The sequence below is a fragment of the Canis aureus genome, chromosome 22 (genome assembly GCF_053574225.1).
Source record: "Canis aureus isolate CA01 chromosome 22, VMU_Caureus_v.1.0, whole genome shotgun sequence".
Lineage (NCBI taxonomy): Eukaryota > Metazoa > Chordata > Mammalia > Carnivora > Canidae > Canis > Canis aureus.
Window position 1 is genome coordinate 14784027 of NC_135632.1, and position 20275 is coordinate 14804301.

Here is a 20275-nt window from a genome sequence, read left to right on the forward strand (position 1 = left end):
ATGTACTAAGAAACATAAAGGATAACTCAATAAATGAAAGTAATTCTATATTCTTAAAAAAGAAGTATTTTAAATTTGACAGTTCTTTCCAAATCAAATAAAAACTACATAATGCCATTTCAATCAAATCTTGTTAGAGTTTTTTTTTTTTTAAGATTTTATTTATTTATTTATTCACAAGAGACACAGAGAGGGGCAGAGACACAGGCAGAGGGAGAAGCAGGCTCCATGCAGGGAGCCCAACACAGGACTCGATCCCGGGTCTCCAGGATCACACCCTCGGCTGAAGGCAGTGCTTAACTGCTGAGCCACCTGGGCTGCCCTTGTTAGAGTTTTTTAAAACCAGTAGTGTCACCTACCACCCTGATCTTGGGTTCCTTTTTTTTTTTTTTCCTGATCTTGATTTCTAATACTATTCTCCAATAAAAGGATCCAAGGCTCCTTAGAAAAACAGCTAATATAGGTTTAGGGCAGGAAATATACAAGATGAAGCTGGAGTACTTTAGAATACCAGAAAGCAAGGAAGTAGTAAAAAGAAGGGAGGGGGTAGATCATGCCAAAGCAACACAGGAGATAATCTGAAAAAGATCCCAGTGACCAAACTAGAGCAGTTTGAGCAGCAAAATAAATAATGCAAGATAAGATTTTAACTAAGTATAAAATAAAAATACATGATTACATACTCCTATAAATAGTGATTGAATAAATAAGTGAGGGAGAAGAGACAGGTCTCCATACAGAATTCCAAATAGTTTATTTACACACTAATTTAGAAACTTCTTCAAGAAGGTAGAGCTTAAACCCTCCACCCATTCTGTGAGTCTGGGGTGCATTTAGTGGGGTGCTTCCAAATTATAGTTTATGGAAACACAGGGTAGAGGTGGGAGGGTAACTTTACAGTAGAGAAACCTAAAAAAATAGCCCTGGCCAGTTGATCCTTTATCAGTCATAAATCGTGTTGATAGCTGGTACCCTTAATATGATGTGATGAGATCTTCCTCCCAATAATTTGTTACTCTAGTCTGAGAAAAAAATCAGGCAAACCGGGATCCCTGGGTGGCGCAGCGGTTTGGTGCCTGCCTTTGGCCCAGGGCGCGATCCTGGAGACCTGGGATCGAATCCCACGTCAGGCTCCTGGTGCATGGAGCCTGCTTCTCCCTCTGCTTGTGTCTCTGCCTCTCTCTGTGTGTGTGTGTGTGACTATCATAAATAAATAAAAATTAAAAAAACAACAAAAAAAAAATCAGGCAAACCCATATTGAATGGCATTCTACAAAATACAGGACCAATACTTCTCAAAACTGTCAAGGTCATCAAAAACAAGGCAGATCTGAGAAATTTCACAGACCAGAGGAGGCTTAGTAAACATAACTAATAAATAAATTAAATATTGGCATTACACAGAAATGCAAATGGATAATAAAAATATAAATACATATTCAACTTAACCAGTGATCAAATGCAAATTTAAATAACAAAAGCCAATGTTTGCCACTCAGTTTAGCAAAGATTTTGTTTTGTTGTTATTGTTGTTAATACCCACTTTGGAGTTGATAGAGGCAGATCTGGAACTTAGAGTGATAAACCTCTTTGGAGGATGATTTGTTCAGTGTATTTCAAAAATCTTTAAAATATGCAAACTCTGACTCCACATTTTCTCTTCTGTGGATTTATCCTAATTAAAGGAAGACTTGTGTGAAGATTTTAGCAAAGAATGTTCAGCGCAGCATTGTTGATGAGAATGAAAAATTGGCGGGGGGAGGGAGGGTGTGCCTGGATGGCTTATTTGGTTGGGCTGCCTTCTGCTCAGGTCATGATCCCAGGGTCCTGGGATCAAGCCCTGCATTGAGCTCCCTACTCAGCCAGGAGCCAGCTTCTCCCTCTCCCTTTGCCTCGCCCCCTGCTTGTGCACATGAGCGTGCATTCTCTCTCTCTGTCAAATAAATGAATGAATAAATAAAATGAAAAATTGGAAGCAGTGTGATAAATACTGATGTATAGATATGTATAACTAAACAACTTATTGAGTTCAAAGAGTTAAAACCAGCATGTACAGCATGATCCCTCCCGCTGCTTTCTTTGGAAAAAGAAAAATATGTGGCATAGAAAAAGACTTGATATGTGTATGTAAAACATTCATTATAATTATTTCTGGATGGATGATGATTTTTATTTTCTCCTGTTTACTTTTATTTATCCTTCTTATTCTTTAAATCTACTTCTCTTAGGAGTATGAATCAGGAAAAAAAAAAAAAAGCATGACTCTGTATTAAGTCCTCTGGGAAGACAATTGGTAATATACATCAAACTTAAAACAGTTTATATATTTTCACCTAGTAAAACCCTTCTGGGAGTTTGTCATCAGAAAAGAATAAGAGAGGGGCGCCCGGGTGGCTCAGTTGGTTAAGCGTCCAACTCTTGATTTGGGCTCAGGCTGTGATCTCAGGGTGGTAGGATTGAACCCCACATTGGGCTCTGCACTCAGCGTGGTCTGCTTGTTCCTCTTCTTTTGCTCCTTCCCCTGTTGTCTGTCTCTCCTTCAAATAAGTAAATAAAATCTTCAAAAAAAGAATAATAGATTTGAATAGATTTGAAGTGTTTATTACATAATTTTTTTACATAATTATAATGGCAAAATAAGGAGATTGTGTAAATATCCATTTGTAGGGAAATAAAATATGGCACATGTTTACAGTGGAATATTGTGCATTCATGATTGTGTTTAGAGAATGTTTGTTGAGGTCTGATAATCCTGGAATTCCCTTTTAGACTTTTGCTCAGAATGGCATCCGTGATCCAGATTCATTCCCCCATGTTCTTTTGTTGTAGCCTCAGATAAGAAAATAAGAAATGGATTCTTTATACTATTTTGTGTAAATAACAAAAATTAGTAAATTACTTTTTTCCCTAAAGTCATTCCCTTATATATATTCTGTTTGGCTTCTCAGTTTCAATTTATTTGCTTTACTTTTAAGGCTATGAGTGTTGTGAACCTTTTCACTATTCTGTGCTGTCTGAAGTGCTCTTCTCCCTGCTTTTACCTTGCTGACACCTCCTCATCTTCCAGGTTGCAGCTTAAATATCACTCCCTGCAGAGAGATCTTCCCAGTGCACCTTGTCTAAAGAGCACACGTGGAATACTCCTTCCGAGCTCTCTGATGCCACTAGTTTCTTTCCTAGCAATGGACACAATTGGTATTTTTGTATTTGTTTGCTTGTTTATAGTGTTTCCTCTATTAGACTGTAACTTCCTGAGGCTAGGGATTATATTTTTTCCTTCTCCCATGTATTTTTAGGCCCCCCACTTAAGGCTGGCATGTTGTAAACAGTAAATATGTGTAGATTGAATGAACTAATAACTTAATTTTGCTTTGGCAACATCTCATTTAGAAATTATCATGTAATTTAATCGTTATAATTTAGATTGTAACAAAATTATTCTTTTTTAACAAAATTATTCTTACAGCACATTGATCTTAGCTATGTGGACTTGATATTTTAATGTATCTTATGGACTATGTGGACTTGATAATTTAATGTTTTTTATGTAAGAATATACAGGTAGGAGATTAGGTTAGACCCAAGAAGTAAGAGAAGTTCTTATAATAGAGGTGGAAGTACTAGTGGATGCTGTGGAGTGGATGGACTAAAGGGGTAAAGAAGAGGAGAAAAGACATTTTGGACAAGATTGTTACATGTGCTTTTTTAAAAAGTAGACAATTTTGTCAGCAAAGTTTTAAGTTCATAGTAAAATTAAATGGAAGGTATGCTCTCATTCCTACATGAGTTTTGTTTTGTTTTGTTAATTTCTTTATTATGGTAAGATATACATAACATAAAACTTATTCTCGCCATTCAATGGTACAGAATATATTCATAGTGCCATTCAGTGGTACAGAATATATAAATGAATGGTACAGAATATACCATTCAATGGTACAGAATATATTCATAGTGCTGTGCAACTATCATAACATCCATCTCTATAATTTTTCATCTTGTAAAACCAGAACTCTGTATCCATGAAGTAGCAAAATTATTAATACAAAACTCTTAGAAGAAAAGATCAGGGGGCACCTGGGTGGCTCAGTGGTTGAGCATCTGCCTTTGGCTCAGGTCCTGATCCTGGGGTGCTGGGATTGAGTCCTGCATTGGGCTCCCCGCAGGGAGCCTACTTCTCCCTCTGCCTCTCTGTGTGTGTCTCTCATGAAAAAATAAATCTTAAAAAAAAGAAGAAAGAAAAAATGTCTGTATTTAAAGATGGGAAGAGGAGCAAGTGAAGGTGAAGTTACTTTTTCTTTTGAAAGATTTTATTTATTAGAGAGAGAGAGAGAGAGCATGAGCAGGGAAGTTAAGGTTGTGGGGGAGGGGTTGGGGGCTGGGGTGGGAGGAGAAGCAGGCTCCCTACTGAGCAAGGAGCCAGATGATGTGATGATGCAATGCGGAGCTCCATTGCTGGACCCTGGAACCATGACCTGAGTGGAAGGCAGACACTTAACTGTGACTGAGCCACCCAGGTGCCCCGGAGAAGTTACTTTTTATTGCAAGATATTTTTAAGAAACCATCACTTAGCAAAGGAACCCTTTGCTTTAGGTGTAGTTCTCATCAGGATGATTAGACATTTTATTTCAGAATGTGATTAAGTATAGGAAACTAACATAGGTAATCTCCATTCCCTCACAACTTGGACCTGGCAGAGACATGGGTCCTAAAGTAAGCAGGAATGGGCGAATAGGGATCCCTGGGTGGCGCAGCGGTTTGGCGCCTGCCTTTGGCCCAGGGCGCGATCCTGGAGACCCGGGATCGAGTCCCACATCGGGCTCCCGGTGCTTGGAGCCTGCTTCTCCCTCTGCCTGTGTCTCTGCCTCTCTCTCTCTCTCTCCCCGTGTGACTATCATGAATAAATAAATTAAAAAAAAAAAAAAAAGGAATGGGCGAATAAAAACTATGGTTGTGCTATCATAGTATCATTTCTGCCTACAGAATCAGAAAGGTACCTGCAAAATGTGGTCAAGTTACCAAAGCATAGGAAACTAGTCTGAATAAGTTAGCATATACCTGGAGGAGTGAATACCTAGCCCCCTTGGGTGTTCTCTATGCAACCAGTGGTTCTAAATAATACGATGCTTGAGTGGATTTTCTTTGTTTTGTTTTGTTTTCTTTTATTTATTTTTTGAGTGGATTTTCTAAGAAGATTAAGGAGAAGTTGTTTGAGAAGACCTACACAAGATGTATTTTGTTACTCCAGTAGGAAGACTCATCATTCCCCCAAAGTGTGTGATACAGTTATAAAGGAACACAGAAGCTAGTGATTATGCTACTTGCCCAGAAAGGCCTGGAAGTAGATTGAAGGGCAGAGTAAGTGTGGAACTTGGGACTGGGGAAGGGGCACTGGCATGGAAGGCAAGCATAGAGGAGGAAAATGGAAGAATAGGGAGAGGCTTGAGGTCGGATCTGTTGGGTAGACAGTAGAGAGCAGGTCAATTTGCTTCCTCGCTCATTGCATGATACATTATAGGCTCTTAGTATTTGTTGAAGAAAGAATGAATGATGGTTAGGGAAAAGAAAAATCGCTCCTGCAGGAACCATTCGTGATGAAATCCTGCGTGGGCCCCACTTTATCTTACCCATTACTTGATCTCAGTCATCACATGTCTTCCTGACCTTGGGTTGCTATTAGATTTATTGTGAGAACATCTACTAGGGGCACCTGGATGGCTCAGTCGTTTAAGTGTCTGCCTGCAGCTCAGATCATGATCCCAGGATCCTAGGATGGAGCCCTGGGTCAGGTACCCTGCTCAATAAGGAGTCCCCTCTTCCCTCCCATGCTTCACACACACACACACACACACACACACACACACACTCTCTTTCTTTCACACTGTCTCAAATAAATAAAACAACAACAAAAACAAAATACCCATACATAGTAAATGTGTGAATGTTCCAGGTAGTGTATATTTGAATTTTTAATCATTGTCCAGCTCTGGCGGTGGCACAGGAGGAGAGAGTGATACTCTGCTATTTAGAAGTATGATAAGTATATCTGAGTACTGAGTTTAATTTCCTTTTGTTTTAAGACTATACTAGAATAGGTGTGACCATATCTATCTAGCCCCTGAATATTCTGGCCTTCGGTGACATGTATAAGCACTTTTGGCTGACTTGACAAGTTAAAGGTGTGCACTTATTTTCTGTGTGTGATTTATGGTGAGGTGATCAAGAATGGGGAGTTTAAAGTTATTCCCACATATGTAAAACTAATGGGATGCCATGTAATTTCCAAAGTTCTTTTTTTATTCAAACTCCTCTGAAATCTGATAGTCCACAGAAACTCAGTGTATCAAATTTTAACTGATTCCTTTACTCAAATATAGTGACCTCACATCTGATAGTGAAAACAGATTTTAGGATCTGAAAAGACACAAGGCCAAAGTGGTTGTTTTCTCAATTTTAAGCTATTATATAATTGCAACACAAGTTAATTAACACCCTTAAGCATGTAAGTGTAATAGGTGGTACGGAATCTGTTTGCAAAGAAAAGTTTCACTAAGAAAAGGCTCTCTTTGATCTGTTTCATTCACATATATCTATTTGAAGGTCTAATAGGCCCTGCTTTAGACACTGAAGATACAATACTGAAGAAAGCACAAAATCTTTGCCCTCCTGAAGCTGTTGTCAAGACATACTCTCAGAAGAGAGTATTTCAGATTAGGTGGTAACTAATCAAAAAAGGAAAGAGATATCTTCATCTATCTAGGAGAGCTCACTGGAGACAAGGATTTTTATTTTGGCTTTTTTTTTTTTTAATTTTTATTTATTTATGATAGTCACAGAGAGAGAGAGAGGCAGAGACACAGGCAGAGGGAGAAGCAGGCTCCATGCACCGGGAGCCCGACGTGGGATTCGATCCCGGGTCTCCAGGATCACGCCCTGGACCAAAGGCAGGCGCCAAACCGCTGCGCCACCCAGGGATCCCTGTTTTGGCTTTTGTCTCTTGTGTTCACTCCTATATCTTCAGAGCCCCAAATAGCGCTTGGCTCATAATAGGCATTCAGTAAATATATACCATTGATCAAAGTGTTTATTATTTTGAATTTGTATATAATCATACCCGTGTACTTTAGTAAATGATTTTTATGTCTAGCTGACATCTGTTTTTATCTGTTACCTTATTTTTACATTTGTTACCTACTTTTAGTTTCTCCTTATACTCACATATTCAGGAAAAGCTTATTAATATTAATAATTAGTCATATGGTGATCTGATATTGCAAAGGATAGATTTAGAAAGGAACTTTTAGAGGTCATCTTTTTTTTAGCTTCCTGCCTAGGAAAAACTAAGTAAGATGATTAGGTATGTATTTTTAATTAATCGTTTAAAAAAACTAGGACAACATACTGGGGTTCTCTTGAGAAAATGGAGAAAGGTACTTAACCCTAGATATAAAGATACTAACCTGAAAAATTTAGAACTTCTAACTGTGTGGGAAAGGGAAAAAAAAATCAAGCACAACTAAGCTGCTCTTTGTTGATATCAGAAATGGGCCTGTCATTCATTTTGGCATTGAAACATAGCCTCCTATCTCAGGGGGCAGGACTAGGACTTTTTTTTTTTTTTTTTTTTTTCCTCCCAGAGGAGCTGGACAGTTATTACAGGTTGAAAAGCCCCGGCCAGTTTTTCAAGAGTTTCTCCTCCTTTATTTTTCTTTTTTTTTTCCTCCCACACCCCCCTCCCCACAACTTCTGGTGCTTTTGCTCTGCTTTCAAGATGCATTTAGGTCTCCTGCTTTGTGACTGCTTTGAAACCAGCAAATAGCCTGACATGTACAATTCGAATTATGCAGATTTCATGAGTAAGTTTAATCTTGTTTTTTTAGCCAGTTAAAATTCAAGTGATATTTAGAAAAATGTTAGCCATTTTATCATTTTACTGCTTTTATTTTAAGCATATTTTTTTTTATTTTAAGGATATTTTTTAAAACAACCTTTAATGAGAAAGTAAGATTCTACACATTAAAAAGTCCCTGTGTCTCTTAAGACTTAAAACTTCCAGTTTCTTTCAGATGATCTTGTTGTTGTATTAGACAGTCTTTATAGGTCTTTTGAAAGCCAGTTACCTCAACGGTTTTCTTGAGCATCTTTTTAGTTTTATTGAGAAGTATTTTAAATTGAGCTTTTCCGAGCTCGATTGCTTATGTCTGACACAGTCTCAAGTTTCCACTGAATGGTAACAAAGACTGTAGAGTGTTGTTGGTGCTGCAGTGAGAGGCATGCTTCTTTAGACCAGGTAAGAGAGATCATTTTGTTTCTTACTGCTGGGTGAGTTTTTACCGCGTTTATTTTATATTCCTCCAACAGCAGCAATATTAAGTTGATAAATAGCCAAGAGCACGCTGAATTCAAGACGTCCTTGCTTGTTGCAGACAGGAAAACTACAGGGTATGGGGGTTGGGTTGGGCGGGGGGGAGGGGTAGAGTAAGCTTAGTTTATCACTCAGTTACTTATATAAATCAACTAAAATGTGAAAATGATCCTGGAGCTCAGTTTTCCTCGTTCAAGAATAAGAAAGCAGTTGAGGAAATGAATTAATTTTGAAGGGACTTCATAGTTATTACTTGTGAATGCAATTCAAATGATAGTTTTTACTTTCATTTTTTTCCCCCAGTAGTTAATAAAATAAGCTTTTGCCCTTAACTATACATTTTTTTTCATCTATGAAAACTTTTAAATTGTCAGCAGCAAAATACGCTTCCTCAGGATCTTTGAAATAAACCTGACACTTAAAAAAAATTTCAGCTTCTATAGCTGTTTCATTCCTTTTTTTCCCTAGTACATTTTTCTTAAAAGTATTTGTGCTTTGAAAATGTCAGCTGTATTCTAATGAAGCTCAGGCATTGTTTGCTCATAAAGGGGCCGGTGCATTCCACTGCTTTATGGTTTATTATGAGGCACAGTGTGAGAGTGTGGGTGGCACCATTTGGTGTCTGCCTCTTGGGGTAGTGACTGCCATTATGTTAGTGTTGGATTGGCAAAGAAAATATAGCATGTAAGATCTTATATGAATCTGAAACCTATGAAGAAAATCTTAGCCCTAAATAATACCGAGTGAGCCGGGAATGTGTGACAACTTGATTGAGTTGATCAAGTATACTCTCTAAAGTCTGCATTTCAGTTACAATTAACACTCTACCAGTCACATCTCTTGTTTCTTGATGTATATAACATTTACTCATTCTTTGAATTTCAATAAGGAAGTGAATGTTTCTACATAGATTATGACATTTTAAGTAGATACAGTAAAATTTTAAATAATACACTTACTTTTAAAAAAGAGTTTTAAGGAACTTAATGTGGGTGGGGAGGGGGAGTGGAAGAGGAGGTCAGGCAGAGAGAGCCTTTCTTTCAGTTAGGAAAGCCCTGATGAAGAAAAAAGCAACAGATGTTTCTTCTGTTACAATTGAGGTTGTTTTATTCAAAATTCACAGTAGCTGGAATGGGGAGGGGAGGTCGTAAATCTGACTTAATCAGGGAATAAATAAAACTTAGTCATTTAAAATTTATCCTTTTATACTTAGAATTTGAGAATTAGTAGAGTAACATACCTTTTGGAGAGGCTTTTTTTTTGTTTGTTTTTTTACTAAAAAAGTGTAATTAATGGAGACGTGAGAAAGTTAATTTTAGTGCATGTAAGTTATGGAAAAAATGACCTTTAAATCCTACAGAATATTTGGGAAAAAAATTTAGCCATTATAAAATACATAAGGAATACTTAGGTTGCAAAAGTTTGTAATTGCACAATAGATACTAAGGCTCAAAATGCAATTGCATTATGAAACATTATTTGCATATAATGTGAGAAATCCTTTTATCTTCAGTGAGAAGCATAAGACTTATTCCAAAAGATCTCTGAATAAGAAATGTGAGAGAAATATTTTTAATTTAACTGAAATTAACCTTTAAACAGATAGTAAGCTTGGGTTGGTTGCTAATGGACAGAGAAGAATGTTTATTTGCTGTAAAGTAGCAAAGGAAGAATTTGGAAGCAATATGCATGTAATGAAAGCAGTTAAAGTTTAAAAAATAGTTTTTGAATTTGTGGAATTCATAATGAGTAAAAAACCTTTCCTTTTACAAGAACCAAGAAACTCTGTGCTGTTGTATAGTGTACATTTATACACATTACAACATTATGTATTTCTTAGAGTTGGCTCTCGGAAAACCAGTGCTGAACACCAGATCTTTCACATATCGGTCACTTATTAAAAATTTGCCATACCCTAAACTGTAAAATTAGTAAGAATAGATGACAGCCAAAAAAATTCTGTGAATGATAGTTCAAAATTTGTTTAAGGAACAAATATTAAAATGGTTTTCTAAATGTTAATTGGCCTAAAGAGGAGACAGGAAAAGATACCAACACTCAGGGAAATCATTAAAGATTTCTCTTGCTTTTAACTGGGATCTGTGAGCTTCCCTGAAGATTTCCTTTGTTTCAGATGATGACAGAATTTAGATATTTTGAAGGTTTTAAGGTCATTGTTTTAATTAAGATTACACTAAGATTCTAAAGTTATCTTCATATGTTTTGCTTTTTTAAGGAACAGCAATAGGTAGCAGTTGAGCATTTTTTTTCTAAGATAAGTAAAATAACTTACATGGAGTTTAAAATGGGATTACAGGGGAACGGCTCAGTGGGTTAAGGGTCCAATTCTTTTAAAGGGCTTTCTTTTTTTTTTTTTTTTTAATTTTTTTTTTTTATTTATTTACTTATGATAGTCACAGAGAGAGAGAGAGGCAGAGACACAGGCAGAGGGAGAAGCAGGCTCCATGCATCGGGAGCCTGATATGGGATTCGATCCCGGGTCTCCAGGATCGCGCCCTGGGCCAAAGGCAGGCGCCAAACCGCTGCGCCACCCAGGGATCCCAAGGGTCCAATTCTTGATTTTGATTTGTGTCTTGATCTCGGGGTTGTGAGATGGAGCCCCGTCGTCAGGTGTGGAGCTGCTTAAGATTCTCTCTCTCCTTCCCCCTCTCTCCCCTTCAACAAAAAATAAAATAAAATGGATTTGCAAACTCTATAGGTCTGAGTAAAGTAAATTTTTTTTACCATTTTGATCAAAGTATATATAAATTTGATGAAATAGCCAGCCCTAAAAAAAATTGATGGCCCCACATGTGATATATAACTATGACAACATCCCAGACTGGAGTTATCAAAAATGTGTGTCACTTCAGATTATAGAAGGCATTATAGGCATGATATTAGGTTATTTAACAGCATTGGCAACAACAATAACAGAAATCTTTGAAACTGTTAACCCTTCAAATTAAAAGCAATAAACTGAAAGAAGACTTTTGAAGTGAGGTACCTATGATTCTCGCCTTGTATATATGAACTCTTTAGACAAAACTGAGGTCTTGGAGAATCTGAGCCTTACCTATTCTTTGTTTTCCAAGTTAGAAAATATTCATAGAGAATGACTAATGTAAACATTCTCTCTGCCTTATGTATATATGTGTGCAATTAGAAACAACAACCTAGAAATCTCATTTCTGAGGAGGAGGTCGGAGGGAAGATTTACCTGATGCCTATATTTTTCTGAAAAGAAGATCTTTTACATTGTTGTTTAGGAGCAGATAAAATAGTATGAATATTGTGCTTTTAGTATAGTATGAGTTAACTCTTGCGAAAGATCCAGGAACCTATCATGTAATAACAGCATTACTTCTTCCTACCAAGTTTTAAGCAACCAATTTGTAAATGAACTTTTGGATCTTGACTCTAAAGCTAGAGACCATCAGTGGGGGGCTTGTTTTTCGGCAGTTTGCTCACTTATGATACAAAGTTTGTCCTCTCTTGGCAATTTCTCTGACAGAAAAATGAAGAGGCTGCTAACTGAGCATTTACGGTGTGCCAAGTAGACCCAGGGAACTTACGTGTTAAAGTTTGCAAAATCTTTTTTTTTTTAATCTTTCAGTGGATAAAATTTTAATTAAAAGATTTTTGTTTAAAAAAAAAAGATTTTTGTTGATAGTGATGTCTAACTTTAAGATTTCTTGCTCTTCAAATATAATTTATATGCACCTTCAATAATAGCTCTCAAATGGAACATATTATTGAAATAAGATGTTGATCGTTGAAATTTTGAGTATGGTATTATGGAATTTAATACTTTCTAATTTGCTGGGGGAAAGAACTGCTTTGAAACTCTAATTTGTGGGTGGTCTTTGCTCAGTTTGAGTTTAAGTGTCCTAAAGTTGTTTTTTTTTTTTGTCCTAAAGTTTTAAATTGATTTTAATAATCCAACTTTTAAATGGTAAATATATCTACAGTCAATGCCATATTGCCGTCTTTTATAAATATTGGAAAAATATTTCTTGGCTGTAAATTTTAAATGATTTATTTGTTAACAGTCTGGGGCAGGTTACCGTCATAGAGGGGTTGTGGGCTTCTTCAGGAGGATGATTTCCAATTAAGTGCACTTGGGTATTCTAATACTCATAAATTCTGATCTTTGTGGGTGCACCCAGCTGCCTTGATCTACCCTAGCCATTCAGTGGCTGTTGGTAGGAGATAAAATGTGCTCCCTTCCGCTCACTCTTTTATTAGGCATGCACACAGTGTCTGTGTGCCATCTGGTGGGTGTACTAGCTGTGGTGATGGTGCTGGAAGTAGTAGGGGTTGAATGTAGGCTAACCGTTGAAAAGATGTAACATGCAAAAACAAGAGACTGAAGAAATAAGGGTCACTAAGCCCATTCTTTTTTTAAAATTTAGACAGAGATGAATGTAATAGAAAGAGTCAAACTTATACTCCATTACTTCCCTAATTTGAACAAAGGGACCTTGAAGCAGTCTCCAGTATTGACTGATCATGAGAATCATTTGAGGCACTTGTTAAAAATAGGCATTCCCACCTTGTTTCTGCTATTTTGGGTGTTGAAGGGAGCCTAGGAATATGCATTTTTGAAAAAGAGGGATACTAGTTCCCCACCCTCCGCCCCCTTTATATCTTTTTTTAAGGATTTATTTATTTATTTATTTATTTATTTATTTATTTATTTATTTATTTGAGACACAGAGAGAGACAGAGGGAGAAGCAGGCTCCATGCAGGGAGCCCGACATGGGACTCTATCCTGGGTCTCCAGGATCAGGCAGGCCCTGGGCTGAAGGCAGACACTAAACCGCTGAGCCACCTGGGCTGCCCACCCCCTTTATATCTTATAACCAGGCACATTTGGGAAGAATTGCTATGAAGAATTGGAAGAGCCAAATTGTCTGAGGCCATATGGTAAACTAATTCAAGTATTAATCAGAAGATATATTGTCCCCAAAATGGGAAATTCTAATTAAGCAAGTGGAAGAGAAATGAGAAAGTTAAGATTTAAAGGCCTCCTTTACTGAACAAGATAATAGAAAAAGGACAAAATGACATGTTTTAACTAAAGATAAGCTAGTGAAAAAGCTATAGGATCAAATCTGTAGGTGAGACAGATGTTTTTGGATAGACATTTAAAAAATACTGAAAGGAAAAGGTCCTACAAAGAAAACCTAGTGAGAATGGATTAAATGATTTCTAAGATCTTTTAGCTTTGAGGTTTGATGAACTAAATGGAAACAACTATAATATTCCAAATACCAGAGCTTGAATTACGGAGTTCATGTAAGAAATGAAGAGGCCCTCTTTAAATCCTGGCATGCAGAAAGATAAAGAAATTTTTTTTCTCCTTTCAAAGTGAAGAATCCAGGGCATTTATGGTTTTAGATACCAGAGAAACCGGGAGCTAGGTAATCATTTTAAAAGGTGTCCTCCATGTAGAAATGCTTATCAAAGCCAAGAGAACAGATTTGATCCTCTAGGGCAGGTATGTAGAAAAGACTGACAGAAAGGTTGATTGAGCCATTTAAGAGTATGCCCTTAAGGCTAAGAGCCCGTTTCTTGTTATGGCCATTTTAGGGTTCTTGGTTGGGTTCATGGAAAGCCTTTCTTTGGTTCATGGAAAGATTCTGGTTAGGTGATTTATTTTGGGGAATCCTAGAAGTGCTGTGTTCTGACAGCTGCAAAAACAGCTAGGCTTTTTTTCCATGCCTTTGAATATATTGGTATGTGTGTTTCAGATCTTGTGTCCTTACCTGAACTATAGAAACCTTGAATCCCATTGTAGAACCAAATATGGAAGGGGAGGTTCTAGAGGCCACTTGAACTACTAAAATTTGGAGATATTAGGAACTTTTATTTTCTGTTTCTCACACCTCCCATTTTTAGCAATGTTGTAGTTATGGTTATATAGACATGCTCTATTTTACTTATCTTGCAGGTTTGGCATTTCCAGTTGGATATGCTGCCTTTTCAAATTAATTATGAGTTATTATTGTGTTTTACCTAGGAAGATAGTGCATTGAACTTATTTGTCAAATAAGGTGATAAATATCCTCTAAGCCATCCATATTGTAACATATATTGCTTTCTAGATGGCTGGCTGACATTAGAAATACAGCCTTAAGATGTGGAATCTTCTCCCTTTGCAAAATGAATTGGCCTATTCTAGAATCGACCTGTGATTTGACCTCATTAGTACTGTATTTGAAACCAATTGATAGTCCTTTACAACACTTATTAAATAGTTAAAAGGGTAATACAGATAGGGAAGAAATGCTTGACACTCCTTTTCTGACTTTGCTTATTCTCTAGTGGAAATGTTAATCATGAATGAAGTAAAGGCATGTAATACTGTCACCTAGATAGGCAGATCTGCGGAGCAGAATAGAAAGTCAATAAATTGACCCAAATAAGTAATTGATCAAGGTAGCATTTCATATCAGCATGGGGGTGTGTGTGTGTAGATCATTCACTAAAAGTAGCCATCTGAAGGGAGTGCCTAAGTGGCTCAGTCAGTTAAGCATCTGCCTTCAATTCAGGTCATGATCTCAGGATCCTGGGATCAAGCTCCATGTCAGAGAGTCTGCTTGTCCTTCTTCCTTCTGCCGCCCCCCACCCCCACCCCCACGCCTGTGCGCTCTCATGTTCTCTCTCTCTCTCTCTCAAATAAATAAATAAAATCTTTTTTACAAAGTAGCCATCAGGGAAAAAAAATTGGGTCTTTCATTTCTCACATCAAATAAATTCCAGATGAGTCAAGGATATAAAATTTAAAATGAAGGCATTAAAATACTAAAAGCATGGGGGATGTTTAATGCAGTCTTAGTATATAATTAATGATAGCTAATTTCAAAGAACAGCATAGCCAACTGGAAATACCACACCTATAAGATAAGTAAAATGTAGCAGGTCTGTATATGATGTATACCTCCAAGGAGGGGATTCAAGATAAATAAACTTCAGTTACTCTGACCTTCATTTTTATATTTAAACATACTTACAGGCCTTCTTGTGTCTGACACAAGAGTCACAAAAGGAAAGAATTATAAAATTGACTACAGGGACGCCTGGGTGGCTCAGTGGTTGAGTGTCTCTGCCTTTGGCCCAGGACATGATCCCAGAGTTCTGGGGGAAAAAAAAAGGCTCCCTATGAGGAGCCTGCTTCTCCCTCTGCATCTGTCTCTGCCTTCTCTCTTTGTATCTCATGAATAAATAAATAAAATCTTTAAAACATAATAATAAAATAAAATAAAATTGACTACATTCTTGGGGTGCCTGGGTGACTAAGTCGGTTAAGCATTTGACTCCTGTCAGGATCTCAGAGTCAGGGGCTGGAGCCCTGTGTTGGGCTCTGTGCTGGGCCTGGAGGCTGCTTAGAATTTTCTCTCTCCCTCTACACCCATCCCCCACTCTCCCTCTCTTAAAAAAAAAAAAAAACAAACTACCTTTTTAAAAATGTGCAAAGAAAACCATATATAAAAGCAAAAGACAAGTGTCAAATTGGGAAAAATATTTGCATCAGGCATAACAAAAAATACAGTTATTTTTTCAATATTTAAAGTGTGTCTACCAGTTAGCAATAGCCAATAGGAAAGTGAGCATAATTTTCAGGAAGGAATATCATTATAATAAATTAAAACCAAAATGAAATGAGAAATTGTTTTTAATGTAAAAGTTGACAAAGTTTGATTAACACATTGAGATGGTAAGGATATGTGGAAATGGACATTTTTATACATTTCTGTATGGAGGGTTAATTGGTGCAGTCAGTTGGTACAACCAGCACATGTCAAGATGTGTAAAATCATTGCAGTGTTATTTGGAGTATTAAAAGATTTTGTTATTAATAATGTTTATAATACTGTGGTTTTTCCATTACTAAGGGATTGATAAATAAACTTGTAGAACCATAAAAAGTAACACTGTGTAGCTAACAAAGTAAATATTGAGGCAAAACTATGATAAGGTATGGAAAGATATCTAAGATACAGTATTATTAAGTGGGAAAAAAACAACATGCAAACTGATACAGTATTCAACTATATGTGAAGGGGAAAAGAATGTTTATGGATATATGTCTGTATGTGTTAGAATATTTCTGGAAGGTTATATACAACCTGGCACTGGTAGCCATCACTAGGGAAGGGAATGGTTAGGTGGTGGTTGGAGATAGAAGGAGACTTAGTTTTCACTATACACTCATGCCTCATGAATTTGTATCATATTCTTCCATCCAGACATTCATATATTAACTCGTGCATTCATTTTCACACAGCAATATTTGTTGAACTTTGCTGTGTCCCAGGCAGGATGTGCTAGGTGCTGGAGGTACAGCAGTGGATTAGATAATAAATCCCTTGTCCCTGTGGATCTTAAATTCTAAGAGTCGGTGGGCTATGGACAGGTAATACTCACCTAAGCAGGTAAATATTAATAGGCAATGTATCATAAATAACTACTGGTGAAAAGTCATAGTAAATTAGGAAGTGCTTATATAGAGTGGTCGGGCATCTCTGATGTGACGACCAAGCCAGAGACTAGAAGGTACCTAAGGAATAAAGCAAGTAAATGTCTGAAGGAAGAAAGCAAAGAATTGTAGAATCTGTAATTAGCCTGTTACTAATAAGTATGAAATTGCCTAGGTTACTGTTTCCCATTTTTTTTATTAAGATATGATTTGCATGTAGTAGAGCCTGAACCCATTTAGCCTAGAGTTGTATGAATTTGACAAACACCTACACCACCACAAACCAGGTCATTTTCTAACTATTTAGGGCTGAAGGTTAGCTTTTTCTATGAAGTTGGACCCTGGTTGGGGGGGCGGAGGGGGGGAGGCAGAAAGTATACAACTACTTCTGATTGGAGATATTTATAAACCTGTAAAATAAGCATGTTTTTTTCTTAAAGTGAGTTATTAATCTGGTTCTTCTAGGAGGATGTGATATAGGCTTGGGTGAAGGTTTTTCCAAAAACTAATTCAAGCCAAAAAAATTTTTTTTTCCAGAAAGTCAGTACTATGAAAAAAATAACTCACACTGGCATCATGTAGACAAACCACAGTTATTTCACTGAATTTTTCATTTTAATTGGACATATTGAAGGTGACTAACTAGAACTGGAACCCCTTACAAGAATTATGAGTGAAGGAAATCTTTGGTGTCTAGACAATTCTAATGGAAAGCAGAAAGATTCTAATTACTCAGAAAATTGAAATAAAATTTTGAGCCAAATTGTGTGCCTCTGCCAAGATTTGGCTAAGTTTGAGCTCTTTTTTTTCCGAGCCACTTCCCTAGGTGATTGATCTCATTTGTTAATGCAGGGAATTGCCAGAACCCAAATCCAGGCAGGTCTTTAAATTTTTGTTTTTAATAAATATACCAACTGCCAGGGATTGGCTTCTGGACAGTGTCAGGCCCCTGTTGCCAAGGAGCTATGAATTAAGGCCAGGTACTTAGGAAAAATTCTTTATACTTGGTTTGGTTTACTTCTCTTAACCTGGCTGAAATTTTGGGATACTAGATGTTTATAACCTACTTAAGTATGTCCTTTTGAGTCAAAAAAGTTCTGTTTCTGCTGCTGAACTAGTTGATTTGATGAAAGTAAACAATGTCTAAATACATGGTTTTTATTTCTGGATATTATAATTATTGAAATCCCAGTGGAGCTCCTTTAACTACTTCCAAAGCAGATTTCATTTTTACTAATTATAAAACACAGATACTTCACTTATAGATCTTTATCTTGTTTCAACAGCTGTGACTGATTCTCATGCTCTTTGCTTTCCTCCCTCCCCCTTTCTCTTTTCCCTCCAGAGTGACAATAGCTTTTTAAATTATAAAACAAATTATAAAACAAGCACATGCATGTTCATAAAATAAAAAAGTATAAACTAAAACATTTCTCCATACTACTCACCAGAGCTAACCTCTCTTAGTTTGTTGTTTATCCTGCTATAGTTTTTTTGCTAATGTAACTTGTGAGTATATGTAGCTTTTAGGTAAATGGAATCATACTAATCATAGTCTCTTGTAATGGGAACATTTTTCCCTGGCAAGTACATATTTGTAATATTGTTTTAAGGACTGTATAATAGCCCATCATATACATGTACCAAAAGATGTTTACATATTTAAGTTGTTTCTAGGTTTTTGCCTTTATCTAAAATGTTGCAGTTCTAGGACATGTTTAATTGTTCTTATCTGCTTGGTTTATTGGGATATATCTCCAGCAGAGGAATTGCTAGTCAGAGAGTATTCCCATTATTGGAATTAATTATGATGTTGATGCAGAGGCTCGGGATCAGCTTGCCACTTAGGCAATGGAAGGGAGTTGAAAGGACATTTGCTGGGATGCCTGGGTGGCTCAGCAGTTGAGCATCTGCTTTTGCCTCCGGAGTTGCTGGATTGAGTCCCACATTGGGCTCCTACAGGGAGGCCTGCTTCTCCTCCCTCTCCCTGTGTCTCTGCCTCTCTCTGTCTCTCATGAATAAATAAATAAAATCTTTAAAAAAAAAAAAAAAAAGGAGATTTGTTGAAGTGGAAAGAGCCTTTAAAATGTGTACAGTTGTTTTTAAAGCACTTATTTAAAATTTTGTACTCCAATAGACCCATTACTCCTCTCCAGTTACATTGTCTGACTGCCCTCCAGAAAGACTGTCCAATATCCCACCCACTGACAGTGTGTTAGCCGCTTGAGTGCAGGGGACAGTAGGACAGTGTCACTTGCACTGCATATGCATGAGAGCGCAGCATTAGTACTTGACATAGTAGATGCCAAGTAAATATTTTGTAAATGCACCCATTTTGCCACATTTTTGCTAACTCAAACCATTATCAAACTTATTAATCTTTATAATCTGGTACATGAAATGGTTTCTTTTTAAAAAGTGTAAAATTTTTAATTAAAATCAAGCATCTTGGTATCTGAGTGGCTCAGATGGTTAAGCATCTGCCTTTGGCTCAGGTTGTGATCCCAGAGTCCCAGGGTCCTGATCGAGCCCCCAGTTGGGCTCCCTGCTTGCTGAGGAGCCTTCTTCTTGCTTTCCCTTTGCCCCTCCCCCAGCTTGTGTGCACGCGCACCCTCTCTCTCTCACTCTCTCTCTCATAAATAAATAAAATCTTAAAAAAATAAAATAAAATAGGGGCACCTGGGTGGCTCAGAGGTTTGAGTGTCTGCCTTTGGCTCAAGTCGTGATCTGGGGTCCTGGGATCAAGTTCCACATCAGGCTCCCTGCAGGGAGCCTACTTATCCTTCTGCTTATGTCTCTGCCTCTCTTGGTGTGTGATTATGTTTCAAAAAGTAAAATAAAATTAAGCTCTTTTCATGTGATCATTGACATTTAGGTTTCTTCATGTACTCAGCTTATTTTTATATTGAGATATTTTACTGATATTGACTTATAGGTGGGAAGTTAAGTAAATAAAAGTTTTTAAGGATGGTAACCTAGTGACCTATGTGTTGCAAATTTGTTTACCAAGTTTGAGATTTGTCTTTTAAGAGTATTAGGTCTTTTGCTATTTAGGAAATACTTATTTTTAGGTAATCCTATCTGTTTTCATGTAAGATTTCTAAATTCTGTAACATGCTCTGAAGGGCCTTCATCCTCAAATTATAAAAAACTATTATTACATTTCTTTTAAAACTTCTATGGCTTTAATATTTTTAAGATTAAAAAAATTTGAAAGAGAAAGAGCAGGGGGAGGGACAGAAGGAGAAAGAAAAGCAGACTCCTCAGCAAGCAGGGAGCTCAACTCAGGGCTTGATCCTGGGACCCTAGGATTACCATCTGAGTTGAAGGCAGATGCTTAACCATCTGAGCCACACAGGCATTATGGCTTTAATCTTTATGTTTAAATATTTGATCATTTGGGAATTGATTTTTGTACAAGAT

The 20275-nt window shown here is 37.0% G+C and overlaps 1 protein-coding gene across 6 annotated transcripts in view; it reads left to right on the forward strand.

The window, feature by feature from the left end:
* TFDP2 (transcription factor Dp-2) overlaps positions 1-20275 on the forward strand; it is a 162265-nt gene that overhangs the window by 88362 nt on the left and 53628 nt on the right. Inside the window, exon 1 of one of the 6 annotated variants that reach the window (XM_077864886.1) lies at positions 7833-7857. The exons of 4 other annotated variants lie outside the window; for them this stretch is intronic. In XM_077864886.1, the coding sequence (XP_077721012.1) occupies positions 7854-7857 (4 nt within the window). In that variant the 5' untranslated portion in view covers positions 7833-7853. Of the gene's footprint in view, positions 1-7832; positions 7858-8238; positions 8292-20275 lie in introns of those variants that run through there. One more of the 6 variants, XM_077864888.1, reaches the window with a different exon arrangement.